General features: G+C 39.3%; 1 protein-coding gene across 2 annotated transcripts; it reads left to right on the top strand.

Annotated features, from left to right (window-relative positions):
- The first annotated feature begins 1,728 nt into the window (after positions 1 to 1,728).
- LOC146487312 (calpain-B-like) lies at positions 1,729 to 23,577 on the top strand. 2 transcript variants are annotated; one of them, XM_085087008.1, is made up of 20 exons: positions 1,729 to 1,847; positions 3,509 to 3,709; positions 4,997 to 5,325; positions 6,764 to 6,932; positions 7,794 to 7,874; positions 8,194 to 8,294; positions 9,648 to 9,725; positions 10,903 to 11,094; positions 11,894 to 12,023; positions 13,251 to 13,471; positions 14,101 to 14,140; positions 15,233 to 15,307; positions 15,955 to 16,012; positions 16,501 to 16,537; positions 18,014 to 18,035; positions 18,767 to 18,835; positions 19,512 to 19,590; positions 21,264 to 21,380; positions 21,950 to 22,017; positions 22,741 to 23,577. In XM_085087008.1, exons 2-20 carry the CDS (start codon positions 3,548 to 3,550, stop codon positions 22,765 to 22,767), a joined length of 2,055 nt encoding a protein of 684 aa, XP_084943134.1. In that variant the 5' UTR covers positions 1,729 to 1,847; positions 3,509 to 3,547; the 3' UTR covers positions 22,768 to 23,577. The 2 variants fall into 2 exon arrangements, with proteins under 2 accessions (XP_084943134.1, XP_084943140.1); XM_085087014.1 differs by having other exon boundaries at positions 1,783 to 1,855; positions 3,524 to 3,709.
- Positions 23,578 to 25,573: the final 1,996 nt, after the last annotated feature.

Genomic DNA, 25,573 nt, shown 5'->3' with positions numbered 1-25,573 from the left:
GTGATCGAAAAAACGATCAAAAGAAAAGATAATTACCCGCCCTTGCAAGCAACAGATGAAGTTCCTTTCCACACTCTCATCCACCACTTTACATCTTTTGAGATGAGACTCGACATCCCGTTAACAGTCTTCTAGACAACGCACTGAAAATCCTTAAGATTTCTCCAGTTTGCTCCACGCGATATCGAATCTGTCTTCAGTAAACAGAAACAGCTACAAGATGCCATATCGAGGCTGGTGTTGCTTACGACAGATCCAGTGGCCAGAAATTGGACAATTTGCGGCCGAAAATTAAATACGTCCAAAATATATTTAATGGTGACCTTATTCTGCGTGACGCATCACTGCGCCATGTTATGAAGAGAGTCAAATATATGATCGGTGGTCACAAGCTGTTCTTGGCTGGACGTTGTGAATCTTGTAGACAGTATAACAGGATCATATTGCAATATCGATATTCTAGTTGAAACACCTAATAGAGGGAAAGACCGTACGTAGTGCCAGGTGAGAGAGTGAAAGTTATTAGTCTGATTGGTTGTGTGCCAATATTCCCGGGGAGAATTCGGATTCTAACATTTTGCTCAACTAGAGCTTAAACTTTTGAATACAAAGCGCGGCGACAAAATCTTAAAATATCAGCTTGCTAGTAAACTGAAGCAGATCTTGAGGGTTGTTTTCAGTTTCGCGAATCAGAATTTTTTCGGTTTTTTCAGTTTTTCCACACACGCATGCGTACAACAGTGTTTGTCATGCAAACTGTATCAGTTCCTCTTCAATGACATCAAGTTTAAAGCCTGGCACCAGTTGAATTCATTTGCTTCAAGTTGCGACTGCATCTCTTGTGTCAAACTCGTATCCAGTCCGGCACTATCTGTTTGCTTGTGCGACGAGAAAAGATTGGATACGAGCGCGCGTAGATTGAGGCGACGTCGCAAGTTTACCTACATCTCTTCCCATGACACCCTGCGCATCTCCATCCACGTTCGTATCCAATCGTCTCTCACCCACAAAGACATAAATAGAGACTGGGTACGAGTCTATCCTTATGTTAGTTTTGTTTCCACAGCAAACGCGTCCACGCGATATGTTGTGATCGATGTTCGTCTCAGCTCGCCTGGCGTGCAGCCGCCTGTGTTCACTGTAAACAAACTTTCTGTATCCTAGCACGCAGGGCTTTAAACAGCCTGTACGCTTGCTCGTTGCCTATTTATATGCTTGAATCTGGTCACTGTGTATTCTCAGTACACCGCATCTGCATCCCTCGGCGTCTTGCAGGCTAGCGCGGTACCTTGAGTGGTGAAAAAAGGCGGAACGATGGTTAATTTGCATCCAATATCTGTTGTAGAATGTAAACAAAAACAACTGTAGGTGCAAGGAATTGCTCTGGCTACCTATTGAAGTCAAAGACCTGTTTAAACACCTGCTAGGATAATCAAAACTATAAAACCACAAGACTACACAAAACATAACCGTATAAATAAAAATCAGACTGTTTGTTTGACTTGTTTGCAGTGTTCTGATATCACTCTACGAGTCTGCAGCCTTCCGCTTGAATCGAGATGGATAAACCCCCTATTATAAATAAACGATTTCCATGAGAATGGCGGGGACAAAAATACAATCCATCTTAATTCGACAATGAAAGCACAACGCAAACGCCGGCAGAATCAAAACGATGGCAAAACAATTGAATTTTTAACATCCCAGTTTTTTATTTATTTTACTTGTTGTGCGGGCTCTCAACCATAAAAACAGGAAGATAGCGTCAAGGGCCAACCCTAATTTACATACCGATTGAAGCGTTACAATTTTGCTGCCATACAAGACGGACGGGCCGCTGAATTAAGGTAAGTTTGTGCAACTGTGATTAGTAACTTCATGATGTATTCAAGCCACATTTGGTATAAATTTATTCTTACATGTAACCAGAGAACATAGAGAATGCATCACATGCCGTCGTTACATTATCCGTGACTTCAATTCGTTTGTCTTCCATTAAAGTTTGTCGGCTTATCATCGAGAGAATGGCAAGTTTATTTAGGATAATAATGCACTTTGCACTCAACAAGTTAAAATCAGAAGGTAAACTAAACATGTAGAATCCAGAGAATTATAAAACACACCTCCCTCTGAGTCACTGTGGAAGTTATTCGAAGTACAGTAAGTGTCATGGTGGCCGTTACAGGCTAGCGAGCTTCAAGTGTTGTAACACTTTATGCATTGTACATATCAGCGCTAATAAACTTACAAGCTTCATGCTAATCCTTAAATCTCTGAGTTTGATCGCTTTTGTCGGCAAATTGTAATATCCTGAATAGTTGAAATAGCAAAGTTGTTAGCCAAATTAATTGAAATCGAGGGTTTAACACTTTGATAGCTTCAGATGCAAATATACATAGCCAGTTTGCAATAGCTTAATGTATACTATCGTAAAGTTTACGTGCTTGCAAGTGTTGGTTGTCGCTGCAGATACTGCAAGTTAAAGAACGTTCCTCTCTTTGAAACACTGCTGAAAAATGCGGGAAGAGAGGCTAAGAATAGCGAAGCACTTCACTTTGAACAATTATTCATAGTGGTGAAAACCACCGAGTGTTAATGCGAGGTTGAGCGGCTCACAGTTTGCAATCATTAAATTATCAGTGCCCACCAACACTTTTCCGAAGTGGCTGAAAGAACAACATGGGGGATTAGACGCTATGAAGCAAGTTTAGATAAGGTTGCTCCCAGATCTCAGCAAGGCATTGAATTTAACTGTATGTCAAGTATTCGGTAAAACACAAACAGCCGCTTATTACCATAAATTTTGAATAGCGGTTATTTTAATCAAGAAGCGTGAGAAATTAATTTTTTGAGTATAAGCTGTCCTAACTTGTTTCGAAAACATATCCGTTAAAATATTGTTTCTTTCAGTTGGCTGAAGTAAAGCATTCCCGTTAGGCTGTGAGATCGTATACAGTAATAGGGGTATGGAATGATTTAAAGTCTACATTGCTTGCATACCTGTAATTTTTGAACTCGAGACTTTACCTAAAAAAAGAAATCAGGGCCGGAGAATCTGAGAGCTTCTTTGTTCAAGGTTTTGATGAGTTTATTGATTGACTTTCGGTAATGTGGCTGCCTGAATGTCTGCCTCACTTGTAATCAAAACAGTTAATCACACGTCCATCCTCCCCTCCCCTCCCCTACCCCCTTCCGGAAAAATTCCATCTTCACTCCCGGAAGTGGACCTGCACCTTTCAAAAGCTCTGCACTGTTTTTTCTCCCAGGGGGGGGGGGGGGGGGGGAGGGGGAAGATGGTTGGGGGCATTGTTCTGTTGTCCGTTCTTTTGTCCTATCGACCAACCATGTAAGACGTTGCAAACGGTGCGGATCGCCCCACTCCCGGAGCCGAATTCGTGCTTAATCCTTTTTGATAAAGAGATTCAATGAAACCTGAAAATGGCCTTCTGCTGACGCTACAAAGGAGATAACGTATAGCAATTTACTTTAGCTATTTTATCTCACACAGATATCATACTTGTAGAATATGCAGTGGTCATCATAAAAAATGTCTCTGAGACGCGCTCAGCCTCAAGAGAAGTATCTTTCCCTCCAGAGGCAGCTGCTCAGAAAAGGCGCCTTGTACGAGGATAGAGATTTTCCGCCAATTTTCCGCAGCCTCTTCACCAAGACCCGTCCTTCTGTTAACCTCCAATGGAAAAGACCGAGGGTAAGCTTATCTTTTTTTCCACGTAGGATGTGGTGAAATATTTATGTAGATGTCGGAAGGTTTTATTAATTTTCCAATGTTACACCCCTGAAAAATATGGAAAATGACCACACTAATTGCCATTACTATTGAATCATTATATAATGCAATTCCAGGCCAGGGATTTGATTGGCTTAGAGGCCCCGGTATTATATGAGCCATTATGCCATGCCTGAGAAATAGAGACCATTAAATTGTCTTCTGGTAGTTCTTGCAAAGTGAAATCAGCGAGATCTAGCGATATTTCTGATTGTTTTCAATAAAACAATTATTCCACTCGCGCTTGTTGGATGTGAGAAGATTATAGCGAACTCGGCGCCACGCGCCTCGTTTGCTATTTATATATCATCTCATATCCAACGAGAACTCGTGGAATAATTGTTAACTATGCGGTCGTATTAATTGAACGACTCTGAGTCGTCATCATTATCGTCGTTGTCGTTACCATTATCATCCAGTGGCACATAGGGTGAAACTTACAATCGCTTGCTACTTCCGACGGCCTTGGTATTCTTCAGTTCCGAGGAGGAGAACTCTGCTTCGTTTGTTCCCTATGGGGTCCAAGTGATTTCAGTCGGTTTTGCTTGTGAGTGGTAAACACCCCTTTTCTCTCGTGTTAATTGTCTTTGTGTCATATAAAAAAATGTAAGGAAACATTCTCTGGTTAAAAAAGGTCTCAATTGTCTCAATTTTACTTGCATAAACCATAAAAATATACAAGCATAGATATAGTGTAATACATACAACGTATGTTGTTTTCTACGGATAAAATGTAAAGAAAGTGAAATGTTACAAATTGAATACTAGATATAAAGAATTTTTAGTACTTTACACAAATCAGTAAAGAATGTTAAAAGAATATTACAGATAATGCCAAACGTGCAGTGTGCCAAGAGTCAAAAGTCAAAACTCCCTTCTTTGGCAAGATTTCCGCGCAGCCGCATATAGCCGATATCTTACCTCTTAGGCAATTTAAGTTTTTTTATTTTATTGTCTTCTGTTATTGTGAAGCACCTTAGAACTTTTGTATAGGGCGCTATATAATTATAATTATTATTATTATTATTATTATTATTATTATTATTATTATTATTATTATTATTATTAATTATTTATTTATTTTGTTAGTCAAACTCTGTTCACGTTCACCGTTTTTGGGAGTAGTCGTGCATACATAATTAATATATGGGGCTCTGCAGAAATCTTTCCTCCATTTTCTTACAGTGTTTGTGTGCCATTGATTTTTAGGATATTTGCAGAACAGAGCCAAAGTTTTTCACCAAAGGCATCAGCAGAACAGACGTGGCACAAGGCCGAATGTTGAACTGCTGGTTCGTAGCAGCAGTATCATCTCTGACAGACTCCGAGGAACTGTTTTACGCGGTATGCCCACCTGACCAAAGCTTTGATCCCGGGAGTTACTGCGGAATGTTTAGATTCAACTTTTGGCGATTTGGTGAATGGGTCGAGGTGATCATTGACGATTTTCTCCCCACGCACAATGGGAGGCTGTATTATGCTCGCTCGAGTGATCCGGATGAGTTCTGGAGCGCTTTATTAGAGAAGGCATATGCCAAGTAAGTGATTCGACTTAACCCCTTTGGGCCCCGATATTAACATACGTACTCTCCTAACTGGTTTCTGCCTATTTTATTGTGTTAATTGAGAGAGTTTGTATAACAAATAAAGGCAATTCATTTTGATGATTATTTTCCTTATTCCCGTGACTTGAATGTTTGAGAAGTAGTGGTGATTGTAAAGAGAAATATTGTCAGACATTGGTTGCTTTAGGGGCTTCGTTAGTTGAAAATTCTCGCACCAAAATTACCTTTTACAACCCATAAGTTAAATGGGGCGTGTTTGCTAAGGCTTTAAAATTGTGGCAAGGGTGATAAATTTCACCTGTCACTGTTCTAGTAAAAGTGAGTTTACCTTTGATGGCATCAAGGCAGAGCAAAGATGTCGTCAAACCTTGCTTTTCACTTGTAGAAAAGATCCCTTTCAGGTGCATTTAATTTAGTCCCTTGACTTTGCTGGAATGGGAGTTGAACAACTGTCATAGACATTTTCAAAGTACTGCTAACATCTTTGATCGCCTTTGAAAGCTCTGATGCCTGTTTCAATCTATGATTACAGTAATGTTCACACTTAAGCAGTTCATTCACAGGCCAATAACTTTTTACAGCACCATGAACATTGCCACGGGAAAGTACTGCTTACAGTGCGACGCGCCTTACCATGGCCACCCAACAAACATTTTTTGCAAGTAACCAATCACGATATCTTCCTCCTTGTTCATAAGATATAAAACGACATTTTTTCACTAATTCGCTGTTGCGTCACTTGCCTGTTGGACTTTGCAAGGAGGTGTGACTGTTAATCAAATTCGCGTATCCTGATTGGCTAACTTGTAAAAAAAGTTTGTTGGGTGGCCACGGTAAGGCGCGTCGTATTGTAGTAGCCTACAATTATAAGATATCATTTAAGAACAAAAAACATCAGAAGTACTTCACGTGATTCAAGGTTTAGTTACTGTGGTAGGTTATAAAAGGACCAGGGACCAGATTCACAACAATGATTTATGTAATGTTTAAAAAAGAGTGTCTAAAGAGCAAGAGTGTTTTATCGGCGCAGCCGAGTGCTGCGTGTGTCAAGAAAGTTCAAAACAATTAATTATGCTTTTGTGAACAAAACACCGCATACTAATGAGGAGTGTTTTATCAGCTGATGAAACACCGCATACTAATAAGGAGGAGGTTTAGCGATATAAAATCACTGCACGTGATGTATTATCGACCATTTGATAGGTCAATGGGCTAATGAATTATTAATACGTTTTTGAATGTTGGACTATCAATAGCCTATTATTAAGAAACGATGATGAGGATACATCTGAACTTGGTAGTCATTCGTGAATCCGGACCCTGGTTGCTAAGTCTTGAAATAAGAATCCATCTGAGTCATTTGTCAGACGAGTAAGCAAAAACTACCCGTTTGTGATTGTCCATATTGCAGAGTTTGCGGGTCCTACGAAGCTATGGGTCTGGGACGCATAAGTGAAGCTTTGCAAGATTTCACTGGTGGAGTGATTGAGATGATCAACCTCAAAACGCCTCCACCTGACGTGTATAAAGTCTTATTCAAGGCGCACGAGCGGCACTCGCTTATGGGTGCTTCGATTGAGGTATGAACATGCGCAGAAAACTTTTGCAATTTCGGTAGAACGGAAAGAAGAATCGGGGTGGTAAAGATGGATCCCTCCTGTTAGTAGCAACTGTGGTAGTCTAATATTAACATAACGTAAATTAAAGTCCTGCCCGAGAATTTGAACTAGCTGAATTTGACTTGACTGTTTTAACATCGCAAACTTGTTCCCCGTAAGGTAATACATCTTTGTAGTGAAGGATTTGAAGCTGAGAGCTGCTTCGCAAATTTCTAGTGATTTAGCAGTTCACTATTTGAAATTGGGGAAGGGGGGGGAGGGGGGGGGTTCGTGAACAGTGCTATATTTCATGTCTCTTTTTCAATATCCATGATGACGGTCATGGAAAGTTTTTTCTTTCAAAAATGTGTTGCCGAGGTGTCCCTGAATGATGCAAAATTCCAAAAATAAGTCCTGGACTTAAATTCGATTCAAATGAATTTTTAAGGGGGCTTATTTTCCAGGGTGAAGATGCTTATTACTGGAGGGAAATTTGTCTCGCAAATGGGTTGGGTTTCACCGGATATTAAAAGTAAAGCAGCTTTAAAGACATGGCTGACAGCTTAAAACAGCTAACCCTGACAGTACAAGGACTTATATTTGAGAGCTTTTATTATTGGAAAGATTTTTTCGTCTGCGATGTGGGTGCTTATATTTAGGGATTCAGTTCGATTCGCAATTATGGTATAACAGATTTAACAAGCCTGAAGGCTCGTCTGTGACAGCAATGTCCCTCCACACTAACCAATTTTTTTATTGGGGGCGGATGGGGCATGACTTACACTGGCTTTCGCCTTTCGCGGTATATTTCATCGCGGATTTTTTTTTCTCCATATTTTGTAGACAGGCTCACAGACTATTCAACAATCACTACCAAATGGACTTATAACTGGGCATGCGTACTCGATAACAGGGATCACCAAGGTAAGTTTTGCTCAGATACTTGAAGAAACGATAGATTTGACACTAACCTTTTTTTCAGGCTTTCTTTTCGCAACTACTGCTGTTGCGTGGATCTTTCTTCTGTTTAATCTTTCACCCGCGGTTCAAATATATGTTTCATATATTTACATTAATTTGAAAAATTTGGTTTGAGCTGTACTTCTAACAGCTGATTCTTTTCCTTTCTATGGAGAGTAAACGTTTTCATCGCTGTTCAAGATGAACAGGTTATGCGATTAAAGAGATTAAAAATACACAGTAACATTAGTTTTGTTGTTCTTTCGTCCTCTCCCCTAAACAGGTGAATTTGCCTCCATTCCGTGGAATACCCGAAGTAAAATTAATTCGTCTTAGAAATCCTCATGGAAACAGTTCGGAATGGAGGGGCGCTTGGAGTGACAGGTGACAATCATATTAGATAAATAAGGGCAACGAACATGGTGGGTGGTTGACTGCAGTTCAGAATGACTGCTATTAAACTTTACTAAGAGTTCTCTCAAAATATATGTAGGATTAAGGAATAACCCAAGCCTCCCATCCCCCCCCCCCCCCCCCTAAAGTCCTGTAACATTAAGTGGGTGTCTCCCTAAGACCCTCATAACCCAAATTGGTGACAAGATATATTTGCTTCAAATCTTGCATGTGAATTACATTTTATCTACTAGTTACGTTAAAATTATAATTCGTTTGTACGCTTGACACTCTCTTCGGTTTCTGGAGGGTCCCTTAGTGGCCGAAAATTAAATTTTTGATAGTGAAAATAAAAGCAGAATTTTAAAAACTTTCGGAACTTTTCACAACATTTAAAATTTGATGCAAGGCTAAATACTACAATTGATTGACAAGCACAACTCTTCCTTATACTAAAATGTCATTGATGTCTTCACATAGTTGTTTCAAGTGGTAAAAACGGCAACTTTTGGGTTATGACGATCTTAGGGAGACAGGCACTTAAGATTTCTTTCAAATGACTCAATGTTACTTAAATCCAATATTTACAGAATAGCAACAAAAACTGATCTAACTAATTAGTATGTGAAAGTTTCTAAAGCCATCATATAAACGAGTGTGAACACTCAGGGTTTTAGAATAGCCACCATATACACACATTCAAATCCCGAGTTACACCATATAATCTTAGAAGCAATGGTCTAAATGTTGTACAAACTTCATACAATAGTAGATTCCTTCATGGCTCATATGCGTACATGATCTCACACATCTGGAACCAGTTGCCATCTCCTGTAAAAAACGCACCTAATGCATCATCCTTTCGGAGACTTTTAACTAAGTTAAATTTTAACGGCTGTCAATGCAGCAATTGCCTCTGACCCGATTTATTTTTATTTATTTATATTTAGATGTTACTTTTTAATTTAATTAGTAGTTATTATCTTTTTTTTATACTGTCAAACACTTATATCATGAGCCTGTGGCTCGGGGGACTGGGAGACCACCCCCTGTGTATTTGACACTAAATAAATTACTTACTTACTTACTTACTTACAGCTACCTTTTTTCCGAAAATGTCGCTCTCCCCCTAGCAACGTTTGATTTACAGTATAGCTATACATTGCGTGCTACTCTTGTTGTCTCACATCCTATTATTGTCCTGGCAATGAGTGCTCAATGTGGCATTAAACATGCAGTACATTTTTAACAAATCTTACGCGGTGTGACTGGTGAAGATTACTGGTTTTTAATCTACAAATGTAGTTCTTAGCTAAACCATATTCCGTCACTCTAAAATTCTAGGTCTGACGAGTGGAATCTGTTGTCCGGAGAAGAAAGGAAAAGACTAAATCTTGTGTTTGATGATGATGGAGAGTTTTGGTGAGTACATAAATACTCAGCTACCATGGGCCTTCACCTTGGGCTGACACCTTGCCGTGGTAGTGAAGCTTGTGTGTCTCAATGACCCAGAGAGCTGTGCCGGTGGGGACTGTGATCCCTGGCAGGTCTAACCATGCCGGATTGGTCGAAGGGTAGAGGCCAGACGAAGAACAGCCCCTGGTCCTCTAGGTTGGGGGTTGGGCGGCGGGCTGATAACCCGCCCCTAGAAAATGTTATTTATTACAGAAACCGAAACTAGAACTACCACTGCACCCTATCGGGAAGCAGGGGTAAAAGATGTTAACACCCGGTTGGAACAACGTGCGAAGCAGCGAATGACGCATAAACCGCCGACGAAATTGCTGTCGCCAAAAGCGTGTGTGAAGATCGGGCAATGGAATGGAACTACCATGGGCGTGTTAAAGGAGGCTTTAGATAAAGTTAGAGTCTGGGCAATAGCTGTGACCACAGGGATCGTTGCGGCAGAATGCCGGAAATTATAAAAAAAAAATTTCAATGTGTCATCTTTTATCGAAAGAAATGTTATCATTTGAGGTTATGATCACTGGCAAATACCTGCAGGAAACATCAAGTTGTCAGCTTATTTAACAACCATAAGAAAATGCGTACAGGAATTCACGGGATTTTTTTTTTATGTTTATTTGGTAATACGCCATTTCTGCGTTGCTTTGAACCTCAAAATGAAAGCGAGAATAAGTTCAAAGTTTTTATTGTGAAAATTAGTTTTCATTCATTTGCAAACAAAGATAATTTTCATATGAAAAGCCTCGCATTTAGCCTCGCTTTCATAACGACGTTCACATCAATTCGTAAATGGGCTATTGTGAGTGCAACTTCGTTCCCAGGTCTTTTCCCTTGTAAATTGGGGAACGAGGTTGTTGTGAGTGGTGGCGACAAAATTAAGGTGACTCATTAAAACACAATTCTCATTTCAAGGATTATGACTAAAGAAAACCGTGGCTCGCAGCGATGAATTTTGCCACAAAATTTACAGACGATCACATGGAGCAAATAATTATATAACAGTCTGAAATGTACTAAAAAGTTTTTGAAACCTTCTCACATAAAACATGTTTGTGCTTAAGAGAGCCGGATTGTAAGCTATACCGCCTTTCTAAACGTAGTTACTATTGCCTTGCAACATTTCAAATTTTAGGATGACAATGGAAGATTTTCAAGCGAACTTTACACGAATAGAGATCTGCATGCTGACGCCGGACAGTGTTCTGGAGCCAGACGAGAGGAAATCATGGAAGATCAAACGAGAGAAAGGCCGCTGGCAGACTGACGCTTCGGCTGGTGGCTGCAGGAACTTTATCGATACTTTTCACATAAATCCTCAAATAAGGTACTTTGTCATTTCATATTCTATACTATTTGTGGAAAAGAAAAAGTAAAGTCGGCGAGTACGACACTTGATTCAAGGCTCGGTGGTTTGAAACTGCCCTCTGTCGTAACGTTCTTCTTGCCTTAGAAAAGACAATTTATTTCGCATTGTCTCTTTTCCTACAGAGCTAGATTTCTTTTTTAAGCACGGTGCCTACTAATACGGAAGTATTTTTGCGCAGTTTATGACTATGTGGGAAAAGCAGATCTTAGCAAGGGCTATTGGAATCCAAACAGAAAATTCGGGGTAACCATGCGTTTTGCAGAGATAATTAAGCAACAACTTATTCTAAAAATCAGTAGAATACAAAGCAATGCTTGGCGGTTTTTTTTCTTTTTTCAAATTGAAGCTTTATTATCTCTGAAAAATGCATGGTTACCCCCAATTTTCTTTTTGGATACCAAAAGCACTCGCCAAGTTCTGCTTTCCCTGAATAGTTTAAAACCGCGCAAAAATATCCCTGCATTGCACCGCCTATAGGAAAACCGAGTATCACGAGATGCGCAGAACGTATGCGCATTAACAATAGTAGGCACCGTCCTAAAGTTAGTTTGAAGCAGCATGTAAAGAACAGCCAAATTCTACAAAGAAGAACGAAAAAACCTATTTTTTCCCTTATGTTTAATCATCGTCAGCTCCATAACGTCACGCCTTTGAGATCGTCGTCGTCATCGTCCCAGCTTTGCGTTTTCATTGTTATTATCTTTACACCAACTAAGATGTTTCACACTTCAGTTATTGAATTTGTCTCGTTTCTCAGGGTTCAACTGCAGGACCCAGATGAGGACGATGATGAAGACCGCTGTTCCATAGTGGTCTCACTTATGCGAATTGATCGAAAAAGAAGCCCGGCTCAAGATAAACCTCCAATTGGGTTTGCAATCTATAAGGTGATGAGAGCCATGTGTTTAACCTCTGCCTGATCACTATTTTAATGTTATATGATTTTTAGATTCCACCAAATTTCGAGGAAGTTATTGTTTTGGCACATATGGTATACAAAGAACAAAACATTACTACTGATTTGTTGTTAATTGTGGGTCTCCTCTTATAACTTAGACCACATTTAATTTAGTGAGTCCAAACAAATATTGCAGGCTTGGCTCATGCGCCGGTGTGCTTCTTGCTAAATGTATTTCTTTGCTCTGAATTTTCATTGGTTCCCGGTGCTGTCTTCTTGTTGTGTGGTTACTTGTGATGTGATTCACCAGATTTGATGCTTTGCAAACGTAATGCGCAGGGCGCACGGTCAAACGTTGGATTTAACTGCTATATTTCACCAATATCTCCGCCCCAAAAACTGTTGCACCCAGCATTTCAGCATTTCAGTAGAGCTATAAAATAGTATCCTGGAAGGGCACACACACCAATTCTTTTTGCGCAATATCGCAGCGTGTGCCCTGGCCTTTACATAGTGGGTGGTAATAGGTAGCTCATAATTCGTGAATAGCTCTTTATTTCTTCCCATGAAATGTGAAATAGCTATTTTTTCTCGTGAATCTTGATTTGGTCAGAGGCCGTGATCCGCGAGTCCTCACAATTATTATCTTTGAAATTAGTGTTTTGTTCATCATGAACGACTATTGTATCATTCTATGCCCCCAGGAGTCAGGACCTTTGATCTTTTTGATGACCTTATTTATACTAATGGTCTGCCTTAATATTTCGTCATGGGGCAAACACACCAAGGGGGTCGTCCGGTACAGTCGTGGGGATAGACAACGCCCAACAAGCCAGTTCTTTGGGTGAAATTCTCCAAAAGTAGTCGTTTGGCTCACTATTGTGCAGCATTCTGAAAACAATTCTTACCGGTGTTGCAGGCTAGTGTCCGAAAATGCCCTTTTTTCGGGAATCGTAAAATTCCCACCCCACTTTATAGTCTGTGAAATTTAATAGTGAACCTGCACCTTTCAAAAGCTCTATTTTCACTGGACCCTAATAAACTGCATTGGTTTTTTAAAGACGTTGCAAATGATGCAGGTCGCCCGAAATTTGAAAGGACCATTTTCTTTTTCCGTACTGAAACGTGACGAAGAATCCCACCTTAACGCCTTCAACATACATCTTTTGATTTTTATGGAAGATAAAACTTTTAATCTCCTTTTTTCCTTTCTTAGGTTCCAGATGATATGAAAGATGAGAAAACGCGTTTCAACAAGAGATTTTTTGAAACCACCAAGGCCCAGGCCATGACAAACTCTTTCACGAAACTAAGAGAAATCAGCTGCCGGCATTCCCTTCCACAAGGCGAATACGTTATAGTCCCGTCCACATTTTATCCACGGCAAGAAGCCGAGTTTTTGCTCAGGATATTTTCAGAAAAGCCACACGAGGCGCGGTACGTTAGTCACAAAACTAGGACACGCTTTCTAAAATTACTGACAACGAGTGGAATAGCCACTTCTGTTTGAGGCTCATCTTTTATTACTAGTAATAATGAAAGATTAGGATTGCGTTCGATGATCTCGATTCCAGGCTCTCTCCTTTTCCAAGTTGGTGATGATGCCATCCGTCCCTGCAAAATTTGTGGGAATGCCAGATACGCGTTCCATGATCCATTCATTCATGGTCGCATACAATCTCGACTCTGATATGTATTAGAGTGCGTTCTTTTTACGTCGAACGCAAATATTTGCTGATGATGTAATTTGACCAATAGGAAACAAGAGAAGGTTTCTGATGGGTTATAAGAGTTGATGGACTAGCAGTATGCGTAGGCAACTAATCAAAACTCACAATTGTCCATACCAAGACAAAATGCCAACAGTGGTGAGATATACAATAAAACGGATATGTAGATAATTCTGTCTGTTCCCACTTCAGAATTACATGGAACTAACTGAAGTGTATGGTATATCAGTCTGGTGAAAAGGCGTCAGCTCACTGCACGCTTATATTTGTAAAGATATTTATACGCTTATCTTGTTGTTCGCATAATTTATGGATACACTCCGTTTTGTTTTGCAGTGAAGTCGACGTAGAAACAAAAATAACGGTTCTTCCAAAGGTTTGAGAATTTTAAAGACATTTAAGCCAATTTTGTGGACGATAAAACATTACGGCCCAATACGCCCATTCACAATTTACTTAAAATCTCTCAGATTATGTAGAAATTCTCAGCCTACAGCATTGAGTTGAATTAAAGTGCCCCTAACCCTTCAATTTGTTTTCTTTTGGTAGATTTCTATATCTGTGAAAAACTCATTTTCGAAATTTTTTTTTAGAAATATTGAATCATTTTTATTATACGAGCGCTAAAAGTTACTGAAATTTTTAAATTTTTGCGCCCTTTAAGCCCCGCTGGACAAATTTTTGTCTTGTGGGCTCATTAGGAACGAGCCAACGAGAAGCGTCCGATATTTGACACTTTCTTAGTTGTGACGTAAGAAAAGGACACCAGAAGGATTCAGAACGAATCTTATGCATGCTGATTCCTTTCTCTACATTTCGAGAGTTGCTGCATCCAAAAACCACACATTTTTAAACCATTTTCTCTGTTTACAATTGAAGCATTACCGCGAATCTTCGGATATTTTTGCACGATGTCCTTTTCTTACGTCACGCTCCACATTTGGCCGAGTGGGGGACTAATGCGAACGATAGGTGAAAATATCGACAAGACTGCCTTCACTTCTAGCGTTCGTGAAAAAAAAAGGATTCAATATTTCTCAAAAATTTTTTCGAAAATGAGTTCTTGAAAGATATGGAAATCTACCAACAGAAAACAAATTGAAGGGTTAGGGGCACTTTAAGGGTAAGCGTAATGAGTGAGCGGCTGAAAGCGAGTCTAGTTGAAGGATAGCACCTTTTTCAACTCGGTCATGCACTGTGGTAAAAACCAATCCCAGAAAATTTCACCTTTCATCGAATGAGTTTTTTATGAAAAAAAAACCGAGACAATTCCTCCAAAAAACAATTTATTTTATCTGTTTATTAGGAAGAGAATCTTAAATTTGCTATATCCTGTATTTTTAAAAGTTGAAAGTGAAGCAAGTCACTTCCTTAGTCAGCAAAGGCCTATGTTCATTTCCTTAAGTGAATGTCGTGTCCCTTTGTGGAGGTTTTTCCATAACTTCACATTTCTTATTTTTTCCCTTAGCCATCAGTTTCGTCAGAAGAGGCAGGAGACATTGATAAAAACTTCTGGGAGACTTTTCAAAAGTTTGCAGGAGAGGTGAGTATGGGTGGGCCGAAGCCACTTGTTTTACAAATCGATCTGATACGAATACGATACTCGATATTTCAAATCGATCCGATACGAATACGATACTCGATATTTCAAATCGATCCGATACGAATACGATACTCGATATTTCAAATCGATTCGATACGGAAACGATACTCGATATTTGGCATGCCTGACGATATCTTAATCAATTTAGTAAAGTCCTCGATCAAACGTCTATTGAGTCCAGTTCTAGTCCAGTCGTTTCCACATTAAAAGACAATTGAGTCGCAATGCCTACTTAGTGCCCCTCTTCCTTCCCCCTCCCACACCCACCCTTACATATCTTCCCATTAAAATCTCCAGCGCCATGCGCGGTTTCTGGTTTGCTCTTCACTTGCGTGGTCAACAATCACGTACGTCTATGAGGAATGACTCGGACAGTTTATTTCCAAGTTAGCGGATAGCTTATTTTGAGCTCAACGACGAGTACAAAGCCTAGCTAATTAAAGTCGAAAGTAGCCTTCTTAATACTGGAACCAAAGAGAGACAGAGTCGATTTCCTGTATCATACATGAAGACGTTTGTATAAATTTTGCTTTCCCCAAACCAAAGTGAACTGCTGTGTTATTGAGGTGAATTTTATGCATTTATAGGATGGGGAAATTGATCAATATGAACTGCAGGCAATCTTAAGCCAAGCCTTTACTATTGGTAAGTAAAATTTTCCACTCGCTTTACAGACACACGTGCGATTTGTTTACCAGCTTGTCCTCTAGTTCGCAAAGACACGTGACGTGACGTCACATCTGAAATGGGTCTGTTTTCTCTTGGTCTATAGAAACATGCACGAGTTTGAAATAACAGTCATTGAGCACTTAACGCACTTGCGCTCAGGATAGTGCACAGCAACTAATTTTGATAAGAAAAATAAATTCGTGAACACACGCCGGCGGCTCTGCAAATGTTGAAGAAGAAGACCAAGTGGTGGTTATCCGCTGTTTCTCCAGCCCCGTCTGGTAATTAAAACAAGAGTAATTTTTATCGTCAAAAGAACCGATGCAAAAATGCATGCGATGAATAGGAAATATTAATAAAAAGAAGTCTTCACAGCATTAAACGCGGTCTTAATTTAACGTTTTGTATGTCCTTTTCATCCTTTTTAATTAAGTACTAAACCTTTGTATCTCATTGACTTTCAGTTATGAATTCCAACTTATTTAGCTTAGAAGCTTGCAGGTAATACTTCAATAAATGCAGTATACGTAAATGGAGAACCATGCACAGTTTAGTAAAGTAACTGTTGATTAAACGTGACGCTAAAAAATGGAGAGTCGAGAGCCTTTCTCTGGCCACTGACTAAATATAAACTTATTTATCAAGGCTAGGCTTTATGTAAAGGCTAATGGACCATTGATTTTCGAGTTGCTGTGAACCTCATTATTAAAGCGAGGCTAAGTGCAAAGCTTTTCATGTTAAAATGAGTTTTTGTTTGCGTATGAATGAAACTAATTTTCACAAAATATGCACGAAGTCTCGCTTTCACAATGAGGTTCAAAGCAATTAACGCGGAAATATAATGGCCTATTTGTACGTACCGATGAATAAGCGGACGGAAATCGGTCTGATTTATAAAAAAACAATCTGCCGCAGTGCTGCAAATTTTCTGAATCTGGCGTTCTCGCTACACCAACAGAAAAGGAAATCGGCCGACAAATTGTAACGTATATTGTCCCATGCTATTGAAGCTACCAATCGGGCCGATAAATTTATTGGTATGCGTAGATAGACAATTTTCGATGTATTAAAACTTTAGCTTGGCTACGAAGCTTATGGAAATAAAACAAAAGAAATTACATTGGGGTTCAGAGATGAATGATTAATTTCTTTTGGTTTATTGCTCTAAGCCTCGTAGCCAAGCTAGAATTTTAGCATATCGAAATTGGCCTATTAGTCTTAAGGTTCTATTCATACTAATGCATTTTGCTTATAAAAGTATGCTTTTACAACGTGCTTTCGCCAATTGTCACAGCTGGCACAAACACGGTCGAAAACCAGATGGAAACATGGATGTTTGAAAAAGGTCTCAAAAAGGTGAATTTGAATTTACGGAGTGGAAAGATGAAAACATTGAGCTATCTTGTCTGCGAGATGCTTTAAGAACCGCTGACACTCGTTTCCCATTCCGCCATTGGTTCCAAACACTAAAGGCGTAAACGAACCCATTTCTACATCTAACACCCGCTGCTGGTACTTGCGCTTCTTCTTAATAATAACAATAATAATAATAATAATAATAATAATAATAATAATAATAATAATAATAAATAATAATAATAGTAATAAAACAATAACGACTGTTTTGGTCGTTTTATTATGGCCGATACTAAAGACGAAAACGTAGAAAAAGCATGCTTTTCCAGCAAACGAAATGGCATTCATATATGACCCCATGGACAGCGGTGAAAACAGCATGACCGACAAATTTGTCGACGTTTCCATCCAAGTGAATATTGTATCGAAGCCTTTAGAAAAAATGTATTAGCGTGTAAAGAATGTCAAATTCAAAAGAGGAAAGAGTAATGTTCTGCAGATATAACAACAGTAATCATGCTGTGAATCTAGGATTATGACAGCACAAACACAAGATAAAACAAACCCTTCAACCGTTGAAATAGAATGTACTGACATATTTGGCATATTTTGCCTTCACAGGAGTTTGATTGCAATGTTTGATGTATCCTTTCACCTTCACACTAAATATAAGGGGGAATTTGGTCGGTTAGGAAAGTATACAACTTTTAAAATATGGGTTTTGACTAAGTATGAATGGGCGATTCTGACAGAAATTAAGACAGTAATTCGGAATCGTGAACTTGTGCTACCTTTAAAGAGGTTGTCGCCCAAAGATGTTCGACTGTAGAAACGATTCATGCATCTAAAATGGATGAAATGAATAAATGGTCGAGGCGAATTATTTGGAAAAAGAAATCCGAGGCTTTCCAGACGGGAGTCGAGCCCACGAACCAATGATCTTCTCGTGCTGTTTGGAGGCTCTACCACTGAGCTAGCATAGCACTTACGTGGTAGACTCGTGGTTAGCATACAAGGCCGTACAACTAGCAATGTGACACATTTGACGCATTTTATGTCGTAAAATACTAAATCCCACAAGTAGGACAAGCACATGCATTATATAATCCAGCATTACCCTGATAACAGGAGCCCCTGGACTCCTGTTTGACATGTATTGCAAGAGTGTTATTTCAGCAAAGATGTTTTATACATAACGCATGAAACTAAACTTTCTGCTTAAAAATAAACTTACCGGAAAGCCGGACCCGAGGAAGCGGCGGAAATCGAGCCTACTCAAGTTTGTACTCTGGCTATGACAAGTGAACACTTTGTTGGTGTATGGTGTACTAAAAAAAATGACACTGAACATTGGGCCTTGACATTCTGTCAAAGAAAGACAAAACAGGAGCACTGGGATATAGCGAGTTCAGAGGGCTGTGGACAATACTGGGAATGTGGAAGGTAATGTTGTGCAGTGCCAGTCGCTCTTACCTATAATAACTTTTGGTAATTGCCTTGTGGAGTCACCATGATGTAGCGGGTAGCGGGTTTGACTTTTCGTCGGACTTGCTTAGTTGGATCCGAAGATCGGAGGGTCAGAAGTTCGAGGCTAGTCCTTAAAAAGTAAAATTGCCCTCGCTTCACTCGGTTGTACAAATGCTTCGGTAACCCATCAATGAGGGAGCATATTTCCTCCAAGTTGCTCCATGATGCAAAAACTAAAACTTAAACACCCGCTATGTAGGCTTCCGGGCTTTGAGTAGTTGGTGCATAATAAACCCGCCGTACATTTCCCAAACCTGATGGCCTTTGTCAATCTTGTTCCCAGGCCTCAAGGCGTTTATCTAGCTAATAACCGAGCTTTTAGGTGGCTTGGGGCGTCTTCCCGATTAGCTCAACGGTGTCGTCACATTCGACCGCGCAAAGGACGACGGGAGACAAGGTTTACCCTGTATTAGAAGACATCTCATGTCGTTTGAGGAGTACCATTGGTACTTTTTAAGAGCAAACCAGTCCAATCTTCTCTATTTTTTATTTTTTGCAAATACCATGAGGTATTTTTAAAACATTTAGCTTTAATGCGATAAATGTTTTTTCGTAAATGTACTTTATTTTCCATTTTATTTCTGATGCATAGGAAACTTTCCATCGTTATGATGAAGACAAAAGTGGAGATATGAACCTTTACGAGCTCCGTGATGCTCTCACGTTTTTAGGTAAATATAAATCTCTTGACGTTTCTCGTACAAATCCCCATCCAATCCAGTCCTTCCCTTAAGTCTCCTTCACGATCTCCACGTGTGACCAATTAATTAGCACCTTTTGAGGAGGTACTTTATTATAATGCTGTACGAGGTGGTGCTTTTAAGTCTGTGGATGAAATCCTGATTATAAAGTGTAACCCGATGAAAGTTACTAAGCAGTGCTTTCCTGTGGTACTGTTTAGACCTGTTCATGTTGTACCTGTTGGGTTAGCTAAAATTTATATAAAGTGGATGAAATCGCTACATGTGACCATTCCGTTGCACAGGAAGCTATTAACCGTGTAGTTTTTCTGAGTTATTGTTGTTTGTCATTGTACTGATTAAGAGCTTTCGTTTAAATTAATGGTGGTGGTGTTTATTATGTTGTACAAGCTTGTTCTAAACTTTGTGCTGTTGGATAAAATAATTCCGATTAACTATTCGTGCAAATGAAAGCTACCTGGCAAGTCCTCAAGAGTGGTGCTGGTTATTATGCTGTAAAATGTGCTTATAACTTTGGAGTTCTTCTGTTGTTCCTTTTTCGAAATTTTACCACATTATTTATAAAACATTTTTTTCGTTTTTAAAGCCAGGTACTCTTGAGAAAGAAACGATTTAAACTTTTTTGCCGTTGTTGATCTCAACGACCTGCCAACACCTGTTTCCATATCTGAAACTGACCTTGGATCGCTTATGAGGTTTATACAATGTCGTATTCCTTATCGTCATAGACTGAAGTACTCGGAAAGAGAACCCCATTTATTAGGCAGAGAACTGAGTGAATAGAGCTCCAGCTAAGTAGCTTAGCACTGATCTACAGTGTTTAGAGTTAAGCACTGATTCGAAAACGTAACGGTTAGCTTTCGTTTCTTGTGATGGGAAACCCTAAACAAATACGTTAAAAATTGCAGTTCTCGCCAGCTTGTCCTCGTTGGTGTAGTGGTTAATTAATGATTTTTTTCCATTGTAGTTCACATTTCGATATCACCGACTCCGAAAACTAGTGTTAACTTTTAGTAGAAGCAACACTAGAAAGTTTTGTGTTGGTCTAAGCAAATTAAAGAATTAGGACTTAGTGGGAGAAAGCAGTTGGTACAAGCCTTCAAGAGCTCCATTTCCAAACAAAGCCCAAAGTGCAAGTCAGGGGAGTGGTCAGTTTTGAAATTAACTTTTCAGGGCAAATCCTTTTTGGCTTAGCAAGCACAGCACCGTATGGCTAGTTACCCCAGGGTGTTGCAATGTGATGGAAAAGTTTTTCACGTGACTTGTCGACGTCCAAACCCTGACTCCAGCACAAAACTAACCCTAATGCAAGGAAATGACCCAAAGGCCAAAGCAATGACCCTAATTCTGCAATCCCAAAAATAGCCCTGGGTTGCAGTCAAGGTTAGCAATTGCTGTCTTCTGGAGGTGTCAAATATCCAGGTCACGTGATTTGAATTGTTTCTATTTAAGGATAGAAGAAATGAAGCAAACGACTCGGGTTCGAGGCTTACATTATTCTTTTTTTTTCCCTTCTTTTTCGTCGTAAGTTTAAAATAAGTTTCACCTCATGTAATTTTAAGTGAATGTCCAAGGTTAGTTTGAGATATGGAAGCGAATGTTAATCGCTCTTGATATTAATCTTTCATTAATTCTTTTTCCAGGTTATCAACTTAGTAACAATGCACTAAGTGCCATCATCCTGCGATATCACAACAAGAAAGGAACCATTCCATTTGATATATTCATCCAGATTCTAGTGCGAGTTGTTGTCATGTTTGGTAAGTCTGATGATTAACTATTGGCAAGAAATATTCCTTACAACCAGTTGTACTTACAAACAAGTACCGACGAGCAATATGGTCATCTTAGTTAGGTTTGTTCCGTGAAATTCTTTATAAATGATATTCTCAAACTCGTAGGCTACAGAGAAAAAATTATGAAATTATACTCAATAACTGAGCCTTAAATGCATGCAGATGAGTACTTCGAAAAAATATATTGCGGTGTTACTTGCCCAGGTAGCCAGCTTTTCTGTCGATTTTTCTGTGCATTAAAAGTATTTTTCGCTTCTTCCCGCCACCCATTTTTAAGGGGTAAAGCTTAAGTGGCCCAGAGAGGCAAAACCCACCGAACGTCCTATCTTCTTGTCGAATGCGACGAGCTACTTTCGTGCATCCAAGAAGGATAATTTCTGCGCGAATACACTGAAACGGTTAAAACTACAAATAATCCACAAAAAGGCTAAAATGCAAGCTAATTCAATCGCACTGAAAGAATTAAAGTTTTCTCCAGGATGGCTATTGAAGGTTTGCAGGCTGTCTTGACAAACGGACTTTCTCTATTACAGATACTTTTAGAAGTCACGTGACGAAACGCGGTGGACGAACGGACAAGGCAGTGTTCACTATTGATGACGTAAGCAGTTTTGATCTTTCTATTTGTGTAAGCCGGAAAATGTAAATTTATGGGGAGAGTGCCTAAACTACCGAGGGGTCCCTAGTCAGGGTAGGCCCGCCCCCTCAGTAGTTTAGACACTCCCCAGGTTGCGCTCGCCTTTACAAACCAAGATGGCGGGAGTTCAATCGAAGCGTACGAGTCTCAAAAATCCCACGGGAAAATAGGGGACAGTGAGCAGTCTAGATACTAGTGGTTTCTCGAGCACACATTGTCCAATCAAGAGAGGCTCTGTGGTCTCAAGCTGCAAAGCACTTCTAAGCAATTAAAAGACCTTGTATTTATCCTTGTGCTAACCAGAAATAGCAAAATATTTTTCTCACCCTTTCCCATCTCCAAAGCAACCCAAACAAGCAAACTTGACTAAACTCTAGCTAAGCGTGCAGATACCTTAAATTTTGACCAATCAGTGCATCTGAAATCATTCTCGATCCCAGAGCCTTCTGGCTTGACTGCATACGGTGCAAAAAAAAGAGAAGGTTTTTACTTTGGTCTAGAATGAAAATATAATTGATAAAGTTTCTTTGGTTCGCGCATGTCATCGTATGCTCTCCCTGGCAGATTTGTAAAACTCAAAGAACTAGTAGAATAGTATTCAAAGATCCATGAAGGAGCATTACTCTTGGTTTTAAATTTTTAAAATTTGTTGTTTTAAATTTTTTTAAATTCAAATTTTGTTTGCAGTTCATCGAGTCAACCTTAACAATTTGAAATTCAATAAGACATCAAATAAATAAGGACGCCATATTGAACAGATACGAGGACGGAAGTGTAAAGCTGGGTGAACAGCAGTGCCTACGATATCGCCAAAATAAACATTCCTCATTTGCCCCGTTTAGAATTCTATTAGCTGAAGGTGCTCTTCTGAGTGGAATGCAACATACATGAACATACTCATGTAGTTTTCTTTTAAGTCCTTCTATTCTCAAGAGAAACCGCGCTCACAATATAACGAAGGTCCAAGCATTTGAAAAACATCGAAGAGCGGACAGCATCAATTGAAAGAACTGTTAATTGCGTTCGGCGTAGAAAAAACGCACTCCCAATACAGATTGGAGTCGAGATTGCATTGGGACAGTCGATCAACGAACAAATGGACCTTGGGAAGCATATCTGGCATCCTCCGCATATTTTGCAGGGATGGATGACATCATCACCAACTTGGCAAAGGAGAGAGAACCTGGTGACATCGAACGCCCTCCCTAATCTTTGATTATTACTAGTTAGATATGAGTCATTCGAATCTACTACACCTTTGGATTTGATCCACTGGTTCTAAAGTTAAAATTGCGACGTTTCACTCCGAGAGGGAAAGCGTTGAGTGCATCAAAATGCTTAAATTTAGAGAAAAACGGCCAAGCTCCGCAATCAGTGAAAGGAGAAACCAATTTTTTAGAACTCTAAGAATTTTTGTATTCTTTCTTTACTGTTATTGTATAACAAGAGAGGATGAAGGTACATCCTCTCTTGTGTATAAGAATAACAATAAACTTACTAGGAAATAAAATATCATTTGAACAACCTTCGTTGATTTAATTTTGTTCTCGCGCGCGAGGGGAATTATAGTTTCATATTTTATCCAAATCGCTCCATGTGAAAACACTTTTGCAAAAGATAAAATGTGTTTCTACTGCATGTAGCTGGAGCGATTGCAACTAGATTCATGCATGTCAGTGTAATTTGTCAGTGAATCCACGCTTACTACATCTTCTCTCTAGTGTAAACAGCTCTTGTCTACTAACTCTTTCAGGCGATTATTTAAACAAAATTTTATTTCAAGTTGAATAGCATTGAAGAGAGATTTAAGATTAATAACTAGGTCACTTCAGCAACTAATTTGTGGGTGCATTTTTGTTTACATTCTTTCCTCACAGTGAACAACACTGTTTAAGCATTTTGGTTGACCATCTGAATTAAACTTGCTTTACAACAACGTATCAAAATGTTGTTTAAATAATCGGCCCTATAAGTTCTATAAGTTCACACTCATTTCTGCGGCGCCTTGGCTTCTTTCGTGAAAGTTTTAAAAGAGATGATTACACGACTTTAGAAGAAGTGGCCTATGTAAACTACCTGCGATTTCACTACGAGTTAAAAAACGTGCAAGGGCAGGATGCAAGTGTATCAAACATAGCAAACTAATGGATAACAACTCCCCTCCCCTCCCCCGTACCGAATCATGTTGGGGATACCATCAAAGCCGTAGCAATCACCGATAAGTGGAAATAACGGGCGTATTTTACATAGCGCAGGGGCAGCTGAGCCCGCCAGAAAAAAACTAATTTTGTTTTTTGACATTGTGTTTGAGTTTTCTGAGCTATTTCTTGCAGCTATGTTGGTTCGAAACGACTAATTGACAGAAAAAATCTCCTTTCAATGTGAATTCAGTGTGTTTTGTTTTTTTTAAAGGTCGTAGAGGTAACGTTCAGTGTAGGGGTGAAATATATAACGTCCAACTAGAAACCCTGTCTGTATACGGGCTGCGGAGTTTGCCCACCCCCCCCCCCCCCCCGTCCAACAGACATAAAATCCTAGGTAAGGCCCTGAAATAAGCTGTATCAGGCTTTATCTTCACTTTGCCTGAAACTTAAGATTTTTAGCGAAAGACCAAACACGATGAAATAAGAGCACTGCTAAAATTTGGCCTGTTCACCGGTTCAAATGGAAATTTCAAATCATCATCATGAAATCACAAGTAATTTGCATGACTGATCGTGCAAATGGACATAAAAACTGGATAACAGAAGAAGTACTCATGTTCAAAGGGAAACTGAGATAATAAAACAACAGTGAAGAGCAACTTTGCCATTTCATTAAATACAAGATTAAACAATACTATTTTCCCTAGACTAAATAGAATATTTCCAAGAAGGTTGTAAGATGCAGGCTGTGAACTCCACGTTCCCACTTCAAAGATGACAGTAATATAACAAAAAAATCCTAGCAAATATTTTATCAAGTTCATTGATGAAAGCAGCCAGCCTTTTGATAATCAACACGATATAAAATATTGTAACGATTCCTATCTTGTACTCCTATTTACATAATTACCGCAACAAGTAACATCATACTTCTCCACCATTTTTTGTTTCTTTACAAGCCAACTTTATTGTTGTTCAGCCTACAAGCCATTTATCAAAGAATTTCAAGACGAAATTATTATTTCTTTTCAGCTTGCAAAAGCCTGGGTGCTTTCTAAACATCTTAGAGCTTATTAAAACATATGAAAGAAAAAATCAACTTTCTGTTGCTTGGTTACACTGAACTGGCAGGGCATGAAATTTGCATATTATCAATTTACAATACATTTGCATAATATTTGGGTGCAATGGTTTTGATCTGGCTACAACACTAAACAATCAAAAATGTAAAATGCTCAACATGCTATGGAAAGATTTTGTAAGAGTCAATGGTCTTTTATAAAAGCCCACCAGTATGCAGTCCCAAACTGAAGAGCTTCATGGAAGGAAAGTGTAAGTTACACTGTACGATTTGACCTTGAAATCCAAATTGTTCC

This window comes from Pavona decussata, unplaced genomic scaffold, assembly GCF_977016875.1.
Source record: "Pavona decussata unplaced genomic scaffold, jaPavDecu1.1 SCAFFOLD_16, whole genome shotgun sequence".
Lineage (NCBI taxonomy): Eukaryota > Metazoa > Cnidaria > Anthozoa > Scleractinia > Agariciidae > Pavona > Pavona decussata.
The sequence above is the reverse complement of the archived record's forward strand: the minus strand, read 5'-3'. Positions and strand labels throughout refer to the sequence as shown.